The sequence below is a fragment of the Salmo salar genome, chromosome ssa03, assembly GCF_905237065.1.
Source record: "Salmo salar chromosome ssa03, Ssal_v3.1, whole genome shotgun sequence".
Taxonomy (NCBI): Eukaryota; Metazoa; Chordata; class Actinopteri; order Salmoniformes; family Salmonidae; genus Salmo; species Salmo salar.
The window spans coordinates 66,864,377-66,884,376 of NC_059444.1; the positions used below are offsets into that span (position 1 = coordinate 66,864,377).

General features: G+C 45.4%; 1 protein-coding gene across 1 annotated transcript in view; it reads left to right on the forward strand.

The window, feature by feature from the left end:
- The window catches only part of LOC106601208 (glutamate receptor ionotropic, NMDA 2B), an 88,184-nt gene that overhangs the window by 43,374 nt on the left and 24,810 nt on the right, over positions 1-20,000 (forward strand). The window contains 3 exon segments of the mRNA XM_014193217.2: positions 12,914-13,057; positions 13,373-13,643; positions 15,918-16,110. Coding sequence (XP_014048692.2) covers positions 12,914-13,057; positions 13,373-13,643; positions 15,918-16,110 — 608 coding nt within the window.

Consider the following 20,000-nt stretch of genomic DNA (forward strand, 5'->3'; position numbering starts at 1 on the left):
CATAGCTTCGTTATGAGGTTTCTGAAAAACAGTGAAATCTCACCCACACGGAAAGATCTCTCCATTCACTTCCCCTTCTTCTCTCCTTTTCTCTGAGTTGAGACAAAGTGAGCTCCTGTGATGAATGTAAATGGTGCCCCTCCCCTGTTCTCCTCAATTAGAGCAAACACTACCTTCCTCACTCCTTCCATCTACAAATAACCTGAACCCAGACCTGTCTTCCTGCCCCGCCCAGCGCTCACACACATACACACAAACACCAATATACATACAGACAGATGTACAGTACCAGTCAAAAGTCTGGACACACCTACTCATTCAAGGGTATTTCTTGATTTTTACTATTTTCTACATTGTAGAATAATAGTGAAGACATCACAACTATGAAATAACACATATGGAATCATGTAATAACCAAAAAAGTGTTAATCAAATCTAAATATTTTTAGATTTGAGATTCTTCAAAGTAGCCACCCTTTGCCTTGATGACAAAGCATCAGCTGTCAGAGCAGCTTACCTATCACTGTACTTGTACTCAGCCAATCTGTAAATTGCACACCCAACTACCTCATCCCCATATTGTTATTTATGCTCTTGCTCTTTTGCACCCCTGTATCTCTACTTGCACATCATCATCTGCACATCTATCACTCCAGTGTTAATGCTAAATTGTAATTATTTCGCCTCTATGGCCTATTTATTGCCTTACCTCCATACTCTTCTGTATTTGCACACACTGTACATAGATTTTTCTATTGTGTCATTGACTGTATGTTTGTTTATGTTTAACTCTGTGTTGTTGTTTTTGTCGCACTGCTTTGCATTATCTTGGCCAGGTCGCAGTTGTAAATGAGGACTTGTTCTCAACTGGCCTACCTGGTTAAATAAAGGTGAAATAAAAATAAATAAAAATGACAACTTTGCACACTCTTGGCATTCTCTCAACCAGCTTAATGAAGAATGCTTTTCCAACAGTCTTGAAGGAGTTCCCACATACGCTGAGCACCAAACTTTTGACTGGTACTGTATGTACGCACAAATCAACATATCACAAAGACATAGATACTCAACGATAATAACCCTTATTTATAGTCAGTCGTATACATATTGCATATATTCATATGCTGTATATTATGTAGTCCACACACACACACACACACACACACACACACACACACACACACACACACACACACACACACACACACACACACACACACACACACACACACACACACACACACACACACACCACAGATGCTTTGTATTGGTCGTCTCATGTTGTCTGAGTTGTTTGAGGGAGTAAATAGTGTGGAGAGATTTGCATTTGCAACTCTAAAGTCAGTCAAACAGGCTTAGTAGACTTTATTGGCATGAGGCACTTAGGCTTTTAAACAATACAGTATGTAAATGTCCCTCAAGACACAGAACACTGTGTACCAAAACAAGAACAAAAACCAGAGACATGACACAACAGAACAGACCCCCCTCCCACGTCCCAATTTCTCTCTCTCTCTGTTCTCATCCCTCTCTCACTTCTTTCACTGTGCTTTTGTTCTATTGTTTCCCCCTGCCTCCACCTGTGGATGTGATGATGTCCTTTTAGCCAGCTTGATGACAGACTGCAGTATTAGCTGAGGATCAGTTTGGCCATTCTAGCATACTGTGGTTGAAGGCAGTCTTTGAACACGGTACTGTCTAACAGTCAAAGACAGTGTAATACAGTCACAGTGGCTGTAGAGCCCCGAGCCATGGTACAGGATCAGACCCTGCTGCTCTGTCTGTGGCACTGAGGCTGTCACAGCTCTGAATACAGAGAAAAGGCCATGAACAAAGACAATTAGGGTGCTGCCGTACAGGTTCGAGACGATCCATTTCTCCTGACTGATCCTGCTCACTGGCTAGAACGAGATGCAGCAGATCTCATTGGAATGAGGATGGCACTGGAATTGACCTCAGGTGTGTGAGATGTGTGTGTGTATGTGGGTTAGACGGTGTGTGTGTGTGTTAGGGGGTGGGTGTGTCTGTTGTGTGTGTGGGTGAGAGTGTGTGTGTGCCTGCGAACTGTATGCGTACAAGTGCATCATTGCGACAAGTGGATTTTTTGGTTCGCACTAATGGCATCTTTAGCAAGACCGTTACGATGGAAACCACGTTACCACGGAAACGCAACCTGTCTCTATGAATTGGAAGTATATCTCAGCCTCTCTCTCTCTCTCTTTTCCTATCTCTCGCCTTCTCTACCTTTCTCTCCTGACCTGATAGTGCAGCTGATGCCAGTTGAGAGGTGTACACATCAGAGAGAGAGAGAGAAAGGGAGAGAGAGAGAGCGAAAGGGAGAGATGAAGTGTGTGGGTTAGAGGTGAGGAGTGGGGTCGGAGGTCATGAGTCATGAGGCAGAGAGCAGCAGCTGTGAGAACTGTTGCTCTGAAAAAGAGAAGAGGATGAGAGGAGGATGTGTGTAAAGGAATAGACAGAAGGATAGATGGAGAATTGGGGCAAGCGGGGCAAACGTTAAACTGAAAGAGTAAGTAGAGGGTAGTAGGAGAAATAATTGCTCACACAATTGGATGGAATGGAGAGATGGAGTGAGAAAGGGGTGAAACAGTATGAAATCAAAAGAGTTCAGATTGAGTCAGTAACGACAGAGTTAGAGAGAGAGGAAGAGTTCTGCCTCATATGTATTTGGGGAGAATAGAAAGGAGGGAGGGAGAGAGAGAGAGAGAGAGAGAGAGAGAGAGATTGATTATGCTCTTGTAAGTGCTTTTGGCATTATTGGAACAATGCTGTCCTCCCAATCCAGCCAATTTGAATTAACATTGTGGAGAGAGTGATTGAGAGGGAAATGGAGAACCTGGCAAAGAGATAGCAAGAGAAGGGTAACGGCGGATGCTGAGCGAAGGGGCGCTTTGGCAGTCAGACAGAGGGAGTGAGTGAGGGTCTGGAAGGAGGACAGAGAGATGAATATAAAAAGAGGGGTTTTAAGTAGGGCAGAGATACAGTGAGCTCCAAAAGTATTGGGACAGTGACACATTTTTTGTTGTTTTGGCTCTGTACTCCATGCACAAATATCATACCCCCAGGACATGCTAACCTCTCACCATTAAAATAACAGGGGATGTTAGCATTCTTTCGGGTTATGATATTTATGCCTCTGTAACTTTCACACTTATCATTATTACAATTCATTCAGGATTATCCTTAATCATGGTAGAATCCACATTCATGTAGAAGTGTTTAGAAACATATTATATTCTTATTTACAATAAAAGTGACTCCAAAATGACACAATACATTATTTACCATTAATTTAAATTCGGCACAAAATAATCTGAAACACAACCAAAACAAACAATAAATGCATCCAACAAGTTTATAGAGTCACAAACTTGATGTAGTCATGGGACCAAATACTTAACTTTTGACTAGTTTAATACACATATAAGTGAATGTGTCCCAATACTTTTGGTCCTCTAAAATGTGGGGACGATGTACAAAAAGTGCTGTAATTTCTCAATCGTTTACCTTATATGAAAATACCCTCAAATTAAAGCTCATAGTCATTGTATGATTTCAAACCGAAGTGCTGGAGTACAGAGCCAAAACAAAACCAAAAATGTTAAGTCCCCAGTAGTTTTGGAGCTCACTGTAGATGGTTAGAGACAAAGAGAACAATATATTGGTAGGGTGTGGAAGAAGCTCTTAATGCCTCAATCACACCGACGACCTCATTGCATTTTGGTACATCAGAATTACATTCATTTCCAATGAAACGCTGCGTTTGCCTTGCAGCATTGCGTTGCAGGGGCAGTTGCAGTGCATTCGGTGTTCATCTAATGTATGCGTCAAACTGTATGAGTAGACAGTTTGACAGAAATGGTAGCAGAAGGTGAATGTTGAGCTTTTGTTGCACACATATCCAGATGATGCTGTCGGTGTGTTCTAAGTGCAAGAGAGATGGAGGGACACTGAGAGAACATATGAGAATTTGAAACAAGGATGGAAAGTGATTGAGAAAAAAAGGTGTGAGGGTCTGGTGGAGGACCCAGAAGAAGAGAGTGAAGGATGGATGGAGACACAGAGAGAGAGAGAGACAGGATGGTGAGAGTGTGAGGAGATGGAAGAGGAGAAGATGGGAGGTAGAGAGATGGGAGAGCGAGATAGATGGATCTGAAGGGACAGAGAGCAAGATGGGCGGAGAGATAGATGGAAGACAAATGCACTGTACACTCACAAGGTTATGAGCATTTGTCTCATTTGATTCCTTTTGTAAACTCAACTTCCTCCCTACCTCCTGCCCTTGCTTCTCTCCTTGCCTTCTCTCCCTCTCTCCCTCCCTCTCCCTGACTGCTGGCTGATTGAGGAGGAGTGACCCTGGACATATTGACTGAATCAGCCAGACAAATAAAACAAACAAGTGTTTTTTTAATACTGTATGGGAATACATTACTCTCAGGATAATACGCTGAACTAATTGAAATGAAAAGCCATAGATGGACGGCTGGCCTCTTTTGCTGAATTAGATTTAGTGGAATTTAATATTTGTGCCGTGAATGATTCATTCCTTTGTATTTAACTGAGGGTTAAATGTGTGTGTGTGTGTGTGTGTGTGTGTGTGTGTGTGTGTGTGTGTGTGTGTGTGTGTGTGTGTGTGTGTGTGTGTGTGTGTGTGTGTGTGTGTGTGTGTGTGTGTGTGTGTGTGTGTGTGTGTGTGTGTTAGTAACTGTGTATATTTGACTTTTGGCTTCACACACGCAAATGAGCAAAGAGTTGATGAGGGAGAGTGGAGAACACACACAGGGGTCTATGAGCATAACATCACTGTAGCGGATGGTCTCAGTGTGCGTGGAGGCCGGGGGGGGGGTTGAGTCAGACGGCTAGTAGAATAATGAGGGATAAGAGGTGCCTCCGTACCTGAAAGGGCTTTGGCCCCATCTGATGACCTGCCGCCCAACTAATATCACTCCATTTGATATCTCACTGTGTAAATGGCCAGCGGCATGGTTCAGTAGGAGTGTTCTGTTAGCAGCGGTAGCAGTGGAGCGCAGGTTGGTGGGAGTCAGTGTTGTCTTGTGGATGTGCTGAGATTAGTATGTAGAAAGTAGAGCTACTGGCAATATCTGACTCAGACACTGCTATTTATTCGGGGTTTGTGGCTTCTATGCATCTTCGCTGGCAAAATTGTCTGTATTTCAATTACAGATGGTGTCTGGATAGTTTCTCACAATATGAGAATAACCAGCTGAGATTCCTCTCCAGTGTGTATGTGTGTGTCTGTAGGGTGTGTGTGTATGTGTGTATGTGTGTATGTGTGTATGCGTAGGGTGTGTGTGTATGTGCGTGTGTGTAGGGTGTGTGTGTATGTGCATATGTGTAGGGTGTGTGTGTGTGTGTGTATGTGTAGGGTGTGTGTGTATGTGTGTATGTGTGTATGCGTAGGGGGTGTGTGTATGTGCGTGTGTGTAGGGTGTGTGTGTATGTGCCTATGTGTAGGGTGTGTGTGTATGTGTAGGGTGTGGGTGTGTGTGTATGTGCGTGTGTGTAGGGTGTGTGTATGTGTAGGGTGTGTGTGTATGTGCGTGTGTGTAGGGTGTGAGTGTATGTGCGTGTGTGTAGGGTGTGTGTGTATGTGCGCGTCTGTAGGGTGTGTGTGTATGTGCGTGTCTGTAGGGTGTGTGTGTGTGTGTATGTGCGTGTCTGTAGGGTGTGTGTGTATGTGTGTATGTGCGTGTCTATAGGGTGTGTGTGTATGTGCGTGTCTGTAGGGTATGTGCGTGTCTGTAAGGTGTGTGTGTATGTGCGTGTCTGTAGGGTGTGTGTACTGTACAGTATGTGCTCATGGTGTCAATTTGTTGCATATATTTTTAGAATCTTTGGGAAATGTATTTATTGTATTCAGCTCAGATAGAGAGTGAGCATGGAAAATGGGAGCAGAGATCAGGCAGGAAAAGAAAGAGAATGGGGGATAGAGGGAGAGATGGAGAAAAGGATACATGTGGAAAAGTGGAGAAACAAAAGCTTTGCTTGAAATAGATAATTGTTTTAGCCTATTGTAGATATTCAATTTCCAATGGCTGCTGCATACAAGCATCTTGTGGGAGTTGATACTGTCGATATGTTAATGTGGCTGCCGTTGTTGAAAAACGACTGTATAGTATATTTTGCTCTGGCGTCCCTAAATTCACTGTCATGTTGACTCAACCCCAGTTTGAATGTGAACTTGTCTTCCTGCTCAATGACAGAGAGAGGGAAAGCGTGTGAGAGAGGTATAGAGGAGGTGGCTGCCAGAGGCTTGTCTGTACTGTGCCACAGCTGGTGAGACAGTGTGCAGTCACAGTGTGGGAGAGGAAGTGCAGCCTCACTCCAGCGTCTGTGCTGCTCTATGCCCCCTGCCGCTGTTAGGAGGATGGAGGGAGAATAGCCAGTGGATGGATGCATGCAGGGTGGGTTGTAATAGGGTTTGAACAATATCACATTTTGATAATAGTGATGATAGGAATATAGTCGTTTAACAGATGCTTTAATCCAAAGAGAAATTCCACGGTAACAGAATTACGCTGATGTATATCAAACAAAAACCCTTGATTTCAAAGTTTAACAAACCATAGAACATAGAATTTCCACTGAAAATGTAACAAAAACACATTTACAGGAATAACTGTGCAAATACAACGTTTGGTAACAGAATAAAACTGAGGGAGATTCTGTTACCAAACTTTGCATCTGCACAGTTTCCCAGTAAATGTTTTTATTTATTTACTGTGTAAGTTGTTCAAAGAAGTCATTGTTGTATAGTTTGTTAAACTTTTAAATTATTGTTTTTTGTTTGGCATACATTTAAAAAAAAATCTGAGTGTAATTCTGTTGCCATGGAAAGCGACTTGAAGTGAAAACATATTCAGTATGCTGTATGTTGCGCATTGCAGGAAATGAACCTACCATTCTGCTGTTGAAAGCACCCTGATATGAAGATTATATAACAAGTATATCTACTGGGGTCAAGTGTCAGTCACTCAACTTTTTATTATAGCTGTGCAGTTTTGGAAAGATCTCGTCAATGTTTTACATCATTTCGTTTTATTCTACATTGTCCTACTTCATTAAAATAGAATTTTAGATTTCATCCATATGTATGCCAGCTATAACAAAGTAACCCTCTTTTTCCCTCTCTACCCTTTCTCGTGCTATCTCTTCCTCTCCCCCTCTCCCTCTGTTCTTCTTTTCAAATTCAGTTCAAAGGTGAACTTTATTGGCTTATTGGCATGACTGCTGTGTTGCCAAAGCAGTTAAACACTGGATCAGCAGCACATCACTATAGAGCAGTCTCCTTTAATCCCCCTACACCTCTCTCTCCCTCCCTCCCTCCCTCCCTCCCTCCCTCCCTCCCTCCCTCCCTCCCTCCCTCCCTCCCTCCCTCCCACATTCAGGTTCAAAAGAGTCTTTATTGGCTTGACATGGTTATACATGTACTGCTCCAGTGTTAACACACAGCTAGTGCAGTAACAACAACCTCGTCCTCTCTTTCTCTCACTATGCTCTGTCTTTCTCTTTTTCTATGTTCTCTTTCTCTCTCTCCAATAATACTTCTCGTTTTACTGTTGGTGGGTTCCATGGGCTCCTGAGTGGCGCAGCGGTCTAAGACACTGCATCTCAGTGCAAGAGGTGTCACTACAGTCCTTGGTTCGAATCCAGGCTGCATCACATCTGGCTGCGATTGGGGGTCCCATAGGGTGGCGCACAACTGGCCCAGCGCCGTCCGGGTTTGGCCGGGGTAGGCCGTCATTGTAAAATAAAAATGTGTTCTTAACTAACTTACCTAGTTAAATATATAAAAATACAAGTAAAGAAAATGTCTGTGTGCTCTGCAGAATGTGTGTGAGAGAATAGATGGGAATGAATTAAACATTTTTGATGGTGGAAAGGAGGTTGCTGGGTTTACTGGTTGATGACATTAATGGGCCATTGTTCCATTTACATATTGTTGTGTTTAAAAGCTTTGGCAGCGTCGCCTTTCATTCCAGTCTGAATCTCTGGGAGAGCTAGTGTGTGTGGGAGTGTGTCTGTGTGTGTGTGGGAGTGTGTGTGTGTGTGTGTGTGTGTGTGTGTGTGTGTGTGTGTGTGTGTGTGTGTGTGTGTGTGTGTGTGTGTGTGTGTGTGTGTGTGTGTGTGTGTGTGTGTGTGTGTGTGTGTGTGTGCGTGTGCGTGTGTGGGAGTGTATGTTGGAGAGGGAGACAGAAAGAGGAAAGTATGAGAGGTGGAAAGAGATGCTTGTCCTGTTGTCCCACTTCACAGACGGAGTCAGATCAAGTCAGAGAGTTAACAAGGGAGTGATACTCTTAAGAATTCATGAGTCCAGTGGCAGGTTGGATGCTCTCCCACCAGAACCTGAAAAGCCACAGCAGACACATGCCTTGTAGGAGTTTTGTCAGCCAGCCACGGCCCAAGGGCACGTTAGTCTGCCAGTGTCACGCCTGGCAGAACGAGGGCACACACACACACACACACACACACACACACACACACACACACACACACACACACACACACACACACACACACACACACACACACACACACACACACACACAGGACAAGCGACCTGGATATGACAAGGGGACTGTTGTGGTATCAGTGATTTTAAAGGGAGGAGGGGTCTTGGGTGGCTCAGTGACAAAGCAGAGCGAGAGGCAGCTAGGGAAGGAGGAGGGAGTGTGTAGATTGGCTTATTGTCTTACCCTGTCTTGTAACATGTTCCGCTTTGGAAATACTCCTGTCATGCCAATAAAGCAGATTTGAATTTTAATCTGGCTAATTGGTGGGAGCACGGGTAAGGAGGAGCTGCGAGGGAGGGGGAAAAAGGAGAAACAGGGTGGTCTTTTCACACGGACAGTGACGGAGAGCATGCTTACATGTTGCCTGAAAAAGAACACATAGAAACTCAGACACTCACTCTCACAGAGACCTGTCTGACCTGTCTGACCTGTCTGAGCTGTCCATGAGGTGGGGATGTGTTCTGGGTGCAGGGTTATGGGCGGAGGCTGACCACTGCCCCTGTCCTGCCCTGCTCTGCCGCGTGTGTGTGTGTGGGCGTGTGAGAGCGAGCGCATTGAGGCAAACCTGGTGTTACCTCCAGCTCTGTGGGTGCTGGCACGGGGAGTCAGTGTCTGTTAGCACAGAGACGTCTGAGTGTGAAGTGGCGAGACGCGGCCACAGCATGACCATGGCTCAGGGCCTGTTGTGGCGGAGAAAGAGGACAGGTGAAATTTAGGATGAGGGCAGAGAGAGAGGTAGGGAAAGAGAGAAAGAGAGAGAGAGAGAGAGAGAGAGAGAGAGAGAGAGAGCAGCAAAGGAATGACATTGGCCGCCTGCAAAGGATTAACCTACTGTAAGACGGGGGTTTTGAGTGCATGTCATGACCACAGGAGATGTTGTGGGCCGATCAGTATTTCTGCAGCCTTTTTATTAAGACAGAGCTGGTAATGGGTGGAAAGACGTCAAACTGCTGCAGCCCTCAGTTGCTTGCCGTCTAAAGTTAGACAAGAAATGCGCCATAGAGAACGATCTGTGTGAGTTAAGTGGTTCGGGTTTAAGTCTCATGTCGAAAGGTGGTTCTTCTTCTCTTTTCCCTGGAAGGGCTGCTGTGACAGGTGGTTACATTATAATCACAATCATGTTAGGGGCAAAATTAGCCAAATATTTTAATCAAGACCTGGGATTTTTTAATTAGGGCTCAAAAAGTAGTTAGAATAAGGTCACCACTAATTAAGTGATGGTCTGACAAATGTGAGAACTAATTAAGTCTGCATGTGTTTGATTAAAGATAAGGAGGTTTTTATGATAAGAAATATGATGATGAAGCATGAGAGCAGGGAAGAGAGGCAGGTCTAATTGAGGTAGAGATAATACTTGTGTCGTGAGAGAGCTGGAGAGAGACAGAGAGAGAGGGACAGAATGAGACACAAGTGAGTGAACATGTTCACTACATTTTTTGAAATTCATTTTGATTATGTATTCTGAGTGCATGCATTATTTGTGTTCATATCAGCATGTTTGATTGGACAATTCTGTTAGCAATTATGTACTTTATGAGGTGTTGCGTGTGTGTATCCTGCACTGTAGATTTTAAACAAGCTAGTCTTCTAGCAAGACCCAGGTGTTCTCTCTCTCTCTCTCTCTCTCTCTCTCTCCCGCTTGCTCTCTCTCTCCTCCCCTCTCTCTCTCTCTCTCTCTCTCTCTCTCTCTCTCTCTCTCTCTCTCTCCTGCTTGCTCTCTCTCTCTCCCTCTTGCTCTCCTCTCTTTCTCCCCTTCTTGCTCTCCTGCCTCGTTCTTGCATCTCTACCCATCAGGCAGTGCAGAGCAGCAGTCAATAGCAACCCCCCTCGCTCATGTTCAAAGAACCCTTTATAGGCAGGATAGAAATATGCATTGTCAAAACCTTGGAGCAGACAGCACACTCACACAAGTAGAAAAACAGCAATGGTGGTTATGAAAAAAATCAAATACACTTGAACATTCTTCAAAACGGCAAAAAAATCTATATTGTTGCTGAGGCATGGAGAACAGGTACTCTTACAGGCTAGCAGTAATGCAAAGCACACCCACATACGGAATACAGTGTACATTGAATACTTGTGTGGGTTGGGGTGCCGTGGACTGTATGTCCTCACTATACTGTATATGCTGTACTGTAGGCAACTTTGTCCCAGATCTGTTTGTGTGCAGTCAGTGTACATAACATACGCTGTACATATGGTGCATATGGTGCATAAATGTATTTTTGCCTCTTGCATACATATTTTTGCATACAGGTTGTGCCTGTATGCATGTATTCAGAGGCAGGGCTGGGAGAAGCTCCATTTCTTTGTAGGCATTGGTGTGTCCCTGCGTGTGTAATTGAAATACCTGAGTTATTGACTCTCTCACTCCAAGTCAAATGGCAGCTTGGTGAGTGTGTGAGCTCTCTCATTGGACAGCTGTGGGGCAGGCAGCCAGGCGGAGAGAGGACCTATCTCTGGCTCTGTCAGGTAGGGCTGGTAATAGCCAGGGACCTCACGATGTCAGGTGCCGAAATGATATGTATTGCGATTTCCACGATTCTATATGTATTGTGATCCCATACTGCGATTTTATTGCGATTTTATGTTCCAAACAAATTGCTCACTATATGTCTGCTGCAGAGAGACAAGCGAGAGCATGAGAAAATGACTTTTGATCAGTCATGGAAATAAAAGTGCTGAAGGCATGTTGGCTCACTGTTTAAAAAGAAGATGGAGAACAAGCTATAGGATGGAAAATACCCGAGTTTTGGCGCAGGTACAGCCGACTAGCGCTAGCTAGCTAACGCTACCTAGAAAAAAGACAAATATTTCTTATTTTTACAAATTGATACTTGGAGTCAAAGTATCAATATAATATTGTCAAGAAATAATATAGCGATATGTAACTGAATCGGTTATCCCCCCCCTCACTACTGTCGGGGCTTCTGGGTACTGCTGAGAGGAGGGTATACATGTGCATCCTGTCTGTCCCTGACAGCACCAATCGGCTGTGGGTTAGCAGCTTTGGCTGGCGCTGCCCTGACTCCCTGGCCCGCTGCTGCTCACTCATTCTGCAGTCTGTACCAGGTCACAGCCCACCAGCCACCCGCTCCCCTCATTGTTACCATAGACCCCACTCCCTCCCCCTCCCTCCATACTCACCTTCTCTCACGATTCTATTGATCTCTCAGACTAATTTCTCTCCCTCCTTTCTTTTCTGTTGATTCCTCTCTCTTTTACCCTCTTCGTTCCTCACCCAGCGTACTCTCTCTGTCTCTGTCTCTCTCTCCCTTTATCCCTCAGTGTTGTTCCCTCTCTCCTCCTATTATTTAGCCTCTGTTTTGTGGTCCAGTACAGTAGACTGCAGCGGCTGCTTGGGACAGACAGAGACACACTCCCTCCTCAGGTATTTTAATGTGTGCTAATCGATGCCCCAGCGCTCAGGGAGGTGATCATTCGGACTGACCTTAATTATTGTTGCTGTAAATGAAGCCAGTCTTTATTTGGCTCTGGGTCCTTTTTCCTCTCTCTTTTCTTCTTCTCTTTTTTTTCTTCACCTCTTTTTTTTTGCTAATGAAAATTCTGCGGACCTCTGGCTCTCTGAATGACTGCATGGGCCAGTACATTAACACTGCTCTTAGAAAGAGAGGAGGGGAGCTGCAGGCGACCGTGTGGAGGAGGGGGGCTGGAAATTCAATTATAACTGTGTCCTGGCAGTAATTTCACTGGAATAAATGGGACAGGGAGCGGGAGAGGAGATAGGGAAAGATCACAGGAGAGAGGGACATGAGAAAGAAAGAGGCAAAAGGGGATGAGATGGGATGAAGGTAGTGTGTAGAGGGACACATGGAAGAGAGCTAGGGGGTCAATCATGGCTTAGTGGAGAGGAAGGTACAGTGGAAATTTACATTGACTTAGACATGTGGAATATACTGTTGTGGAATATACTGTTTATTCACAGTTATTAAGTACATGTACTGTATATTATATATAAGTGGCAAACACACACAGCATACTTATTCACCCCTTTCTGCTGTGCCTTTTAAGGGGTTTAGTCTGATCTCATTCATGTGGAAACAAGGTAACGGATCAACCCATGTGCGTCCCCTGGGTTGTAGAGGTTAGGCTTTGATGTTGAGTGAAGCACGGATTCCTAAGCCAAAGAGATTTCAATACCCTGCCTGGCTGACAGACACGCCTGGTTTTACACTCCGACGCACACACTGACACACACAGAAACACGGCCGCACACACACACACACATACAGTATTGGGGAAAAAACTGCAGAGTTGTCTAGACACCTCCTCTCCAGTTCAATATTAAATGTGGACATGTAACATAGCATTACTAACCCCCCCTCTTCTGTTCCCCCCAGGATGACAACTCTATGTTCTTCCAGTTCGGCCCGTCCATCGAGCAGCAGGCCTCGGTCATGCTCAACATCATGGAGGAGTACGACTGGTACATCTTCTCCATCGTCACCACATACTACCCCGGATACCTGGACTTTGTCACCAAGGTAACCAATACACACCCTCACGACAAGGTAGCTCTCTCTTTTTCCCTCCTTCATTTGAGTACTGCCACCAGGCAGTCCATGAGCAGATTCTAACGTCACCGTGGACTTATAGCCTTAACTTCTAGGATAGTGATAGGAAGGCAACTACTAAGCCGGCGGCTAATCTCAACTTGTTCATGTAGTCAGGAAGTGTCTGTAGGTATTTACATCTGTTACGTCGAGAGAAATCTGATTGCCTTGTCAAATGGCCCTTCAGACCCCTCACCCACCTACCTCTTCCTCCCTGGTCCCTCCGTCCCTTCCTCTATCCTGTAGATCCGGAGCACCATAGAGAACAGCTTTGTGGGCTGGGAGCTGGAGGAGGTTCTGCTGCTGGACATGTCAGTGGACGATGGAGACTCGAAGATCCAGAACCAGCTGAAGAAGCTGCAGAGCCCCGTCATCCTGCTGTACTGCACTAAGGAGGAGGCCAACACCATCTTCGAAGTGGCCCACTCCGTAGGGATCACGGGCTACGGCTACACCTGGATCGTCCCCTCGCTGGTAGCTGGGGACGCTGAAGTGATCCCTGCCGAGTTCCCTACAGGTTGGTTTGGAATAAGTTCTATGTGATTTATCTCCATTTAAAGTCTATGATTGGTTGTGGTTTTGATGTTGATTTATAGTTGGGAATATGTGGGACCAGGTAGCTGGTACTGATCAAATCCTAACCTGAAATCCATGCACGCAATGCACATTTTTGGGTGCAAAATCTTACATTGATATTTCTGCATGATTTACGATAAATCATTGTAAATCGCTTGCCTCTCAAGTTGATGGATATGGCCCTAATATATTACCGTGTTAGCTATGTAAATCATATGATGTGTGATGGTCGAGTGGGCAGGGTAATGAACATGTTTTTCTGCAGGTTTTAACTGTCCCTTGAGAAGGTTTGTCCTGCACATTAGTCTGTGACAGATGGCAGATACTGCATGAATTAAGGGTGTTTTGTGTCAAACTGTCAAAATCAACACTTCAGTTTATCACTGTTTGATGAATGTACATTATAGGCCTTACAGTAACCTTCAGAATGTGAATTGTCTCACTATGTTCATATTTCTAGCACATGTAGGCCTATACCTTTAATGGAGAATTTACTAACTCATTTAGAGTAAAAATAATGTGGTACGCGATATAGTTAAGGCCTGGTGTTTGCGATGGTTCAGTGTGAAGCCAAGGTGCACGCTAACATGCTAATTTGTTAACAGGCATGCTAAATACTTTTCGGCCATGTTTAATGGACTCCAATCCTCATAGGTAATTCCACTGATGCGTTCCTTAAGTGGCACTCTGGGGAGCTACAGTATCTCAATCTCACCTCCTCCCCCTCCACTATCCCTCTCTCTCCTCCTCCTCCTCTATCCCTGTCTCTCCTCCTCCTCCTCTATCCCTCTGTCCTCCTCCTCCTCTATCCCTCTCTCTCCTCCTCCTCCTCTATCCCTCTCTCTCCTCCTCCTCCTCTATCCCTCTCTCCTCCTCCTCCTCTATCCCTCTCTCTCCTCCTCCTCTATCCCTCTCTCTCCTCCTCCTCCTCTATCCCTCTCTCTCCTCCTCCTCCTCTATCCCTCTCTCCTCCTCCTCCTCTATCCCTCTCTCTCCTCCTCCTCCTCTATCCCTCTCTCTCCTCCTCCTCCTCTATCCCTCTGTCCTCCTCCTCCTCTATCCCTCTCTCCTCCTCCTCCTCCTCTATCCCTCTCTCCTCCTCCTCCTCTATCCCTCTCTCTCCTCCTCCTCCTCTATCCCTCTCTCTCCTCCTCCTCCTCCTCTATCCCTCTCTCTCCTCCTCCTCCTCTATCCCTCTGTCCTCCTCCTCCTCTATCCCTCTCTCCTCCTCCTCCTCCTCTATCCCTCTCTCCTCCTCCTCCTCTATCCCTCTCTCTCCTCCTCTATCCCTCTCTCCTCCTCTTCCGCCTCTATCCCTCTCTCTTTCGCAATTCACTTTAACACACTTCTCATGACGCACAGATATTGCTAACGTATTTAGCATTTGACCCTCCTAGTCTTACATCACAGACGATGATGGCACCAATGGCGTGGTTTTGTAATCAGGTCCTCCAATCAACAGTTAGAACGAGAAGGAGGGGCGGGGAGTAGAGGACTACTGCAGTTCAAATGGAAGGACAAGGCGTCTGGTTCTCAGAGCACACGTGCTCATACACCTCCAAGTCAACGCCACTGTCCCCCACTTCCTGTTTACCCCCATCGCTAAGGGAGATGAGATTTTCTAAGTTCATGCAACATTTTCCTCATGTCCTGAGATGGACAGGTCCAACTGGCTACCAACCAACCAACCCTTTCCACTAGCATGCACACACTGTAGTTCTATAATATCCTTTTTGTAGGGTGACTATAAAAGCCTTGAGAAAGTGTCAACAGAGTGTGACATTAGATATGGTCCTGGAGAGACTGAGCTGTCATCCCAGAGCCCCGTGGGTCTACAGGTTGGATGCTGTCTGTCTATTTCTGTCCAGTTGCCTGGTAATGGATTGGCCAGACCCTGTCAAGTGGGCTGGAGCAGACAGAGAGGGTGTGAGGATGCAGTTTGACTGAGAAGAGAGGAGAGGGGTGGCTGGCAGTGGTGTGTGGCACACGCCTCATAGTGTGTTTAGCCCCTTTTCCTCTACTCTCTTTCTCTATCTCCCTCCTGCCACTGTCTCCTCTGTCGACTGTATGTTATGGATCTCTATCTTTCTGCTCTCCCTTTCTTCCTATTCTCATCACTATATCTGTTTCTGCCTCTTCCCTCATTTCTCTCTCTCTCTTGCTCTCTCTATCCACCCCCTCCTTCTCATCTCTCTCTCTCTCTGTCTCTCTACAGGTTTAATCTCTGTGTCGTATGACGAGTGGGACTACGGCCTGGAGGCTCGCGTGCGCGATGGGGTGGCTGTCATCGCCATGGCAACCTCCACCATGATGCTCGACAGGGGGGCACACACCCTGATGAAGTCTGAGTGCCACGGGGCCACGGACAAGAAGGGGCCCATTGCTGGGAACCCCAATGAGGTGCTCAGGTAAATCTGGGGCGGATCGCCTATCAACCCTTTGAAATCTTTCAACATCTGCACACACAAAGAGTAACACACACATACACACACATCTCCCTCCCTAAACAGCCCCCCATCCCCATGCTGCACCCCCACACCCGGACCCTCTCCTTTCCTCTGCTGGGCCTTTTGAACTGGTTGTGACGCGGAGCATTCTGCCGCGCTTTGCTTTGCCAGCGCTTTAATTGGTCCCAGTGGCGTTTCAGTCTGAGAACAGTAGCCCATTGCGCTGCTCTGTGGAACTGAGCGTGGTATTGCATTCCGGGGCAGTTCCACCCTACTCTGTGTTTTGCCACTCTGCCTCTATGTGTTGGGGGATTGTTGGGCATCCTGTTGGGACACCAAAGTGGGTTTGGCTGCTTACAAAAATCCTGTTTCCTCCACTGATTCGGGGCTTGTTGGGAGCGGCTGAGTGCTATTTCTGTTGCTGTATCACGGCAGCACCTGGGGATGCTCTGAGCTTTCTCCCGCACAAGCGTTTCTGGTTGCAGTTCAAAGCCTAACTGAGTCTAGCTCACTTCGGAAGCTCTGCCTGCTGTATTGTCTCACAGGAAGCTGTCAGATATCATTTCAGCGTAGGCCTCTTACGTTATGCCGTATTCGTTTGCCACTGCCCAGTGCTTTTAGATAACGGCACAGCTACTATCACTGGTATATTTGCCCTCTGTAATACTCTCCCCAGCCACCTCTAACGCTGGTATATTTGCCCTCTGTAAGACTCTCCCCAGCCACCTCTAACCCTGGTATATTTGCCCTCTGTAATACTCTCCCCAGCCACCTCTAACCCTGGTATATTTGCCCTCTGTAATACTCTCCCCAGCCACCTCTAACCCTGGTATATTTGCCCTCTGTAATACTCTTCCCAGCCACCTCTAACCCTGGTATATTTGCCCTCTGTAATACTCTCCCCAGCCACCTCTAACCCTGGTATATTTGCCCTCTGTAATACTCTCCCCAGCCACCTCTAACCCTGGTATATTTGCCCTCTGTAATACTCTCCCCAGCCACCTCTAACCCTGGTATATTTGCACTCTGTAATACTCTCCCCAGCCACCTCTAACCCTGGTATATTTGTCCTCTGTCTTCAGGGGGTCAATGAGCTGATTAGCAGCAAGCCCACAGATAGACAGATAGACTCTTGCTAACTCAATCAGTGCTTCCTGTCATGTGATAGATCTAGCACTATGGGGCTATGAGAGCAGCCTGATGGGATGGCAGAGGTTCTCAGAGCTATAACAGCCTATATTACTATGTATCGTCATTTTATTGTCTTTTTGAATTTATCGGATAAAAAAGATAAAGAAGTCTATGTCCACTTACACATAGCCTTTCTGTGTGACTCTAGCTGAAATATGAAACATGTATGTTGATACTTTGCTGTACTTCCCTTCAGGGTTTTTCACTCCCGGAGAGTTAGGGGACCTGATTGGTGCTATAAGTCATGTGCGGAAAAACTAAATGAAATCCTGTATTTGCCCGAGGTATTTGTCAAGGATCTAGGACACCAGTATAAAGTATCATATGTGAGTGGTGTGTTTTTTTAAATTCTAAGTGAATGGATATTTTCTTTTCTTATAAGAGAATCATGTTGAAGTCAGGAGAAACACACCATGGAATACATTGAATGACTTTTACCTGTACTTTTACGTACAGGCAGAGTATAGTATGGACCATTCCATTAGTGGAACCAGAAGGCACCTGGATCATGGTCTAACAAAGCTGACTCTGACCCACCTAAACAAGAACAAGTTACGTGTTATAAATGAGCAGTGTGTTGGAAAAGGGGTCAAGTGCTTTTCCATAGATTCTGTTTTTCAAAATTAATATCAGGGTTCATTTATTAAAACCTCCTAATCAATATTTCACAATATTGCCTGTGTGTTCACCGTACTGTAACTACATAATCTGACATGTGGCCTGTGTGTTCACCGTACTGTAACTACATAATCTGACATGTGGCCTGTGTGTTCACCGTACTGTATCTACATAATCTGACATGTGGCCTGTGTGTTCACCGTACTGTATCTACATAATCTGACATGTGGCCTGTGTGGTCACCGTACTGTATCTACATAATCTGACATGTGGCCTGTGTGTTCACCGTACTGTATCTACATAATCTGACATGTGGCCTGTGTGTTCACCGTACTGTATCTACATAATCTGACATGTGGCCTGTGTGTTCACCGTACTGTATCTACATAATCTGACATGTGGCCTGTGTGTTCACCGTACTGTATCTACATAATCTGACATGTGGCCTGTGTGTTCACCGTACTGTATCTACATAATCTGACATGTGGCCTGTGTGTTCACCGTACTGTATCTACATAATCTGACATGTGGCCTGTGTGTTCACCGTACTGTATCTACATAATCTGACATGTGGCCTGTGTGTTCACCGTACTGTATCTACATAATCTGACATGTGGCCTGTGTGTTCACCGTACTGTATCTACATAATCTGACATGTGGCCTGTGTGATCACCGTACTGTATCTACATAATCTGACATGTGGCCTGTGTGTTCACCGTACTGTATCGACATAATCTGACATGTGGCCTGTGTGTTCACCGTACTGTATCGACATAATCTGACATGTGGCCTGTGTGCGTTAATGACTCATCCTCCCCTGGGCTTTATGCGTTGACTAAGAGGAAGGGGTGTATATAGGTGTGTGGTGATTTTACTGAGAGAGAGCGAGAGAGAGAGAGATAGGAGGGCAGTGAGTGGGAGAAGGTGACATAGGCAGGAAAGTTAAACACATTTCACAGCAAAGAACAGTATTGTTACAGAGATGGAGAGAAACAGGGGGTAGAAGTGAAGTGAAGAGAGAAATATGGCCTGTCTCCCCCCTCTCTTTTCCCCTCTTCTATCACACTCTCTCTCTCTCTCTCTGTGAGATTATGGTTCCCATAGCAACGCAGCAGATTGGCTTGGAAATCTTGGTGGTTGTGGGTACCATGGCAACACATTACATATGCTTGTGTGAGTCTTTGTGTCGCCGTTGTCAACGTGTGTAGGATGGTACAGTATACACACAAATACCCCACATGTACATTGTCATGCATAACTATCCCATCCTAAACATTCAAGAGGACACATTCTCCAGTCACCTTGTAAATGGTTTATAATTTATGCAGCATATTCCATAGGCTTTGCGTCGGTGCCAAGGTTGCTTCTGATTCACATGGCGTTTCTAACAGACAGTTCTCTACTATTTCTCCACTTAATATTTCATACTTTATCTTTCCACGTATAGTAGAGAGCGATAAAAGTAGAACGATTCAGTTGAAGGATATTTGAGAAATGTTGAAAGGACGTTGTAAACCCTGTGTTTTGGACCCGTGACATTTCGGAGGAGAACACAGAACAAGAATGTTGTTTGCCAGTTTGCATCTACCTGTTTACCTATCATGCCATTCTATCAAGCAAATCCACAGACTCTCCCACTCTCCAACACACACATCATACCAAGGTGCAGCGGTGTACTGTATACCTCTCATTACGCAACATACAGGTAACGGCCAAAAGGAAACACCAAAATAAAGTGTCTTAATAGGGTGTTGAGCCAGAACAGCTTCATTGCACCTCGGCATAGATTCTACAAGTGTCTGGAACTCTATTGGAAGGATGTAAGACCATTCTTCCATGAGAAATTCCATCATTTGATATTTTGTTGACGGTGGTAGAAAACGTTTTCATGCTCATCAAACTATTCAGTGACCACTCGGGGCGTTGTCATCTTATGTGGGCATAGCCATGGTCGCCAAAATAATGCCCTGCCCAGCATTTTTATACATGACCCTAAGCATGATGGGATGTTAAGTGCTTATTTAACTCAGGAATGACATCTG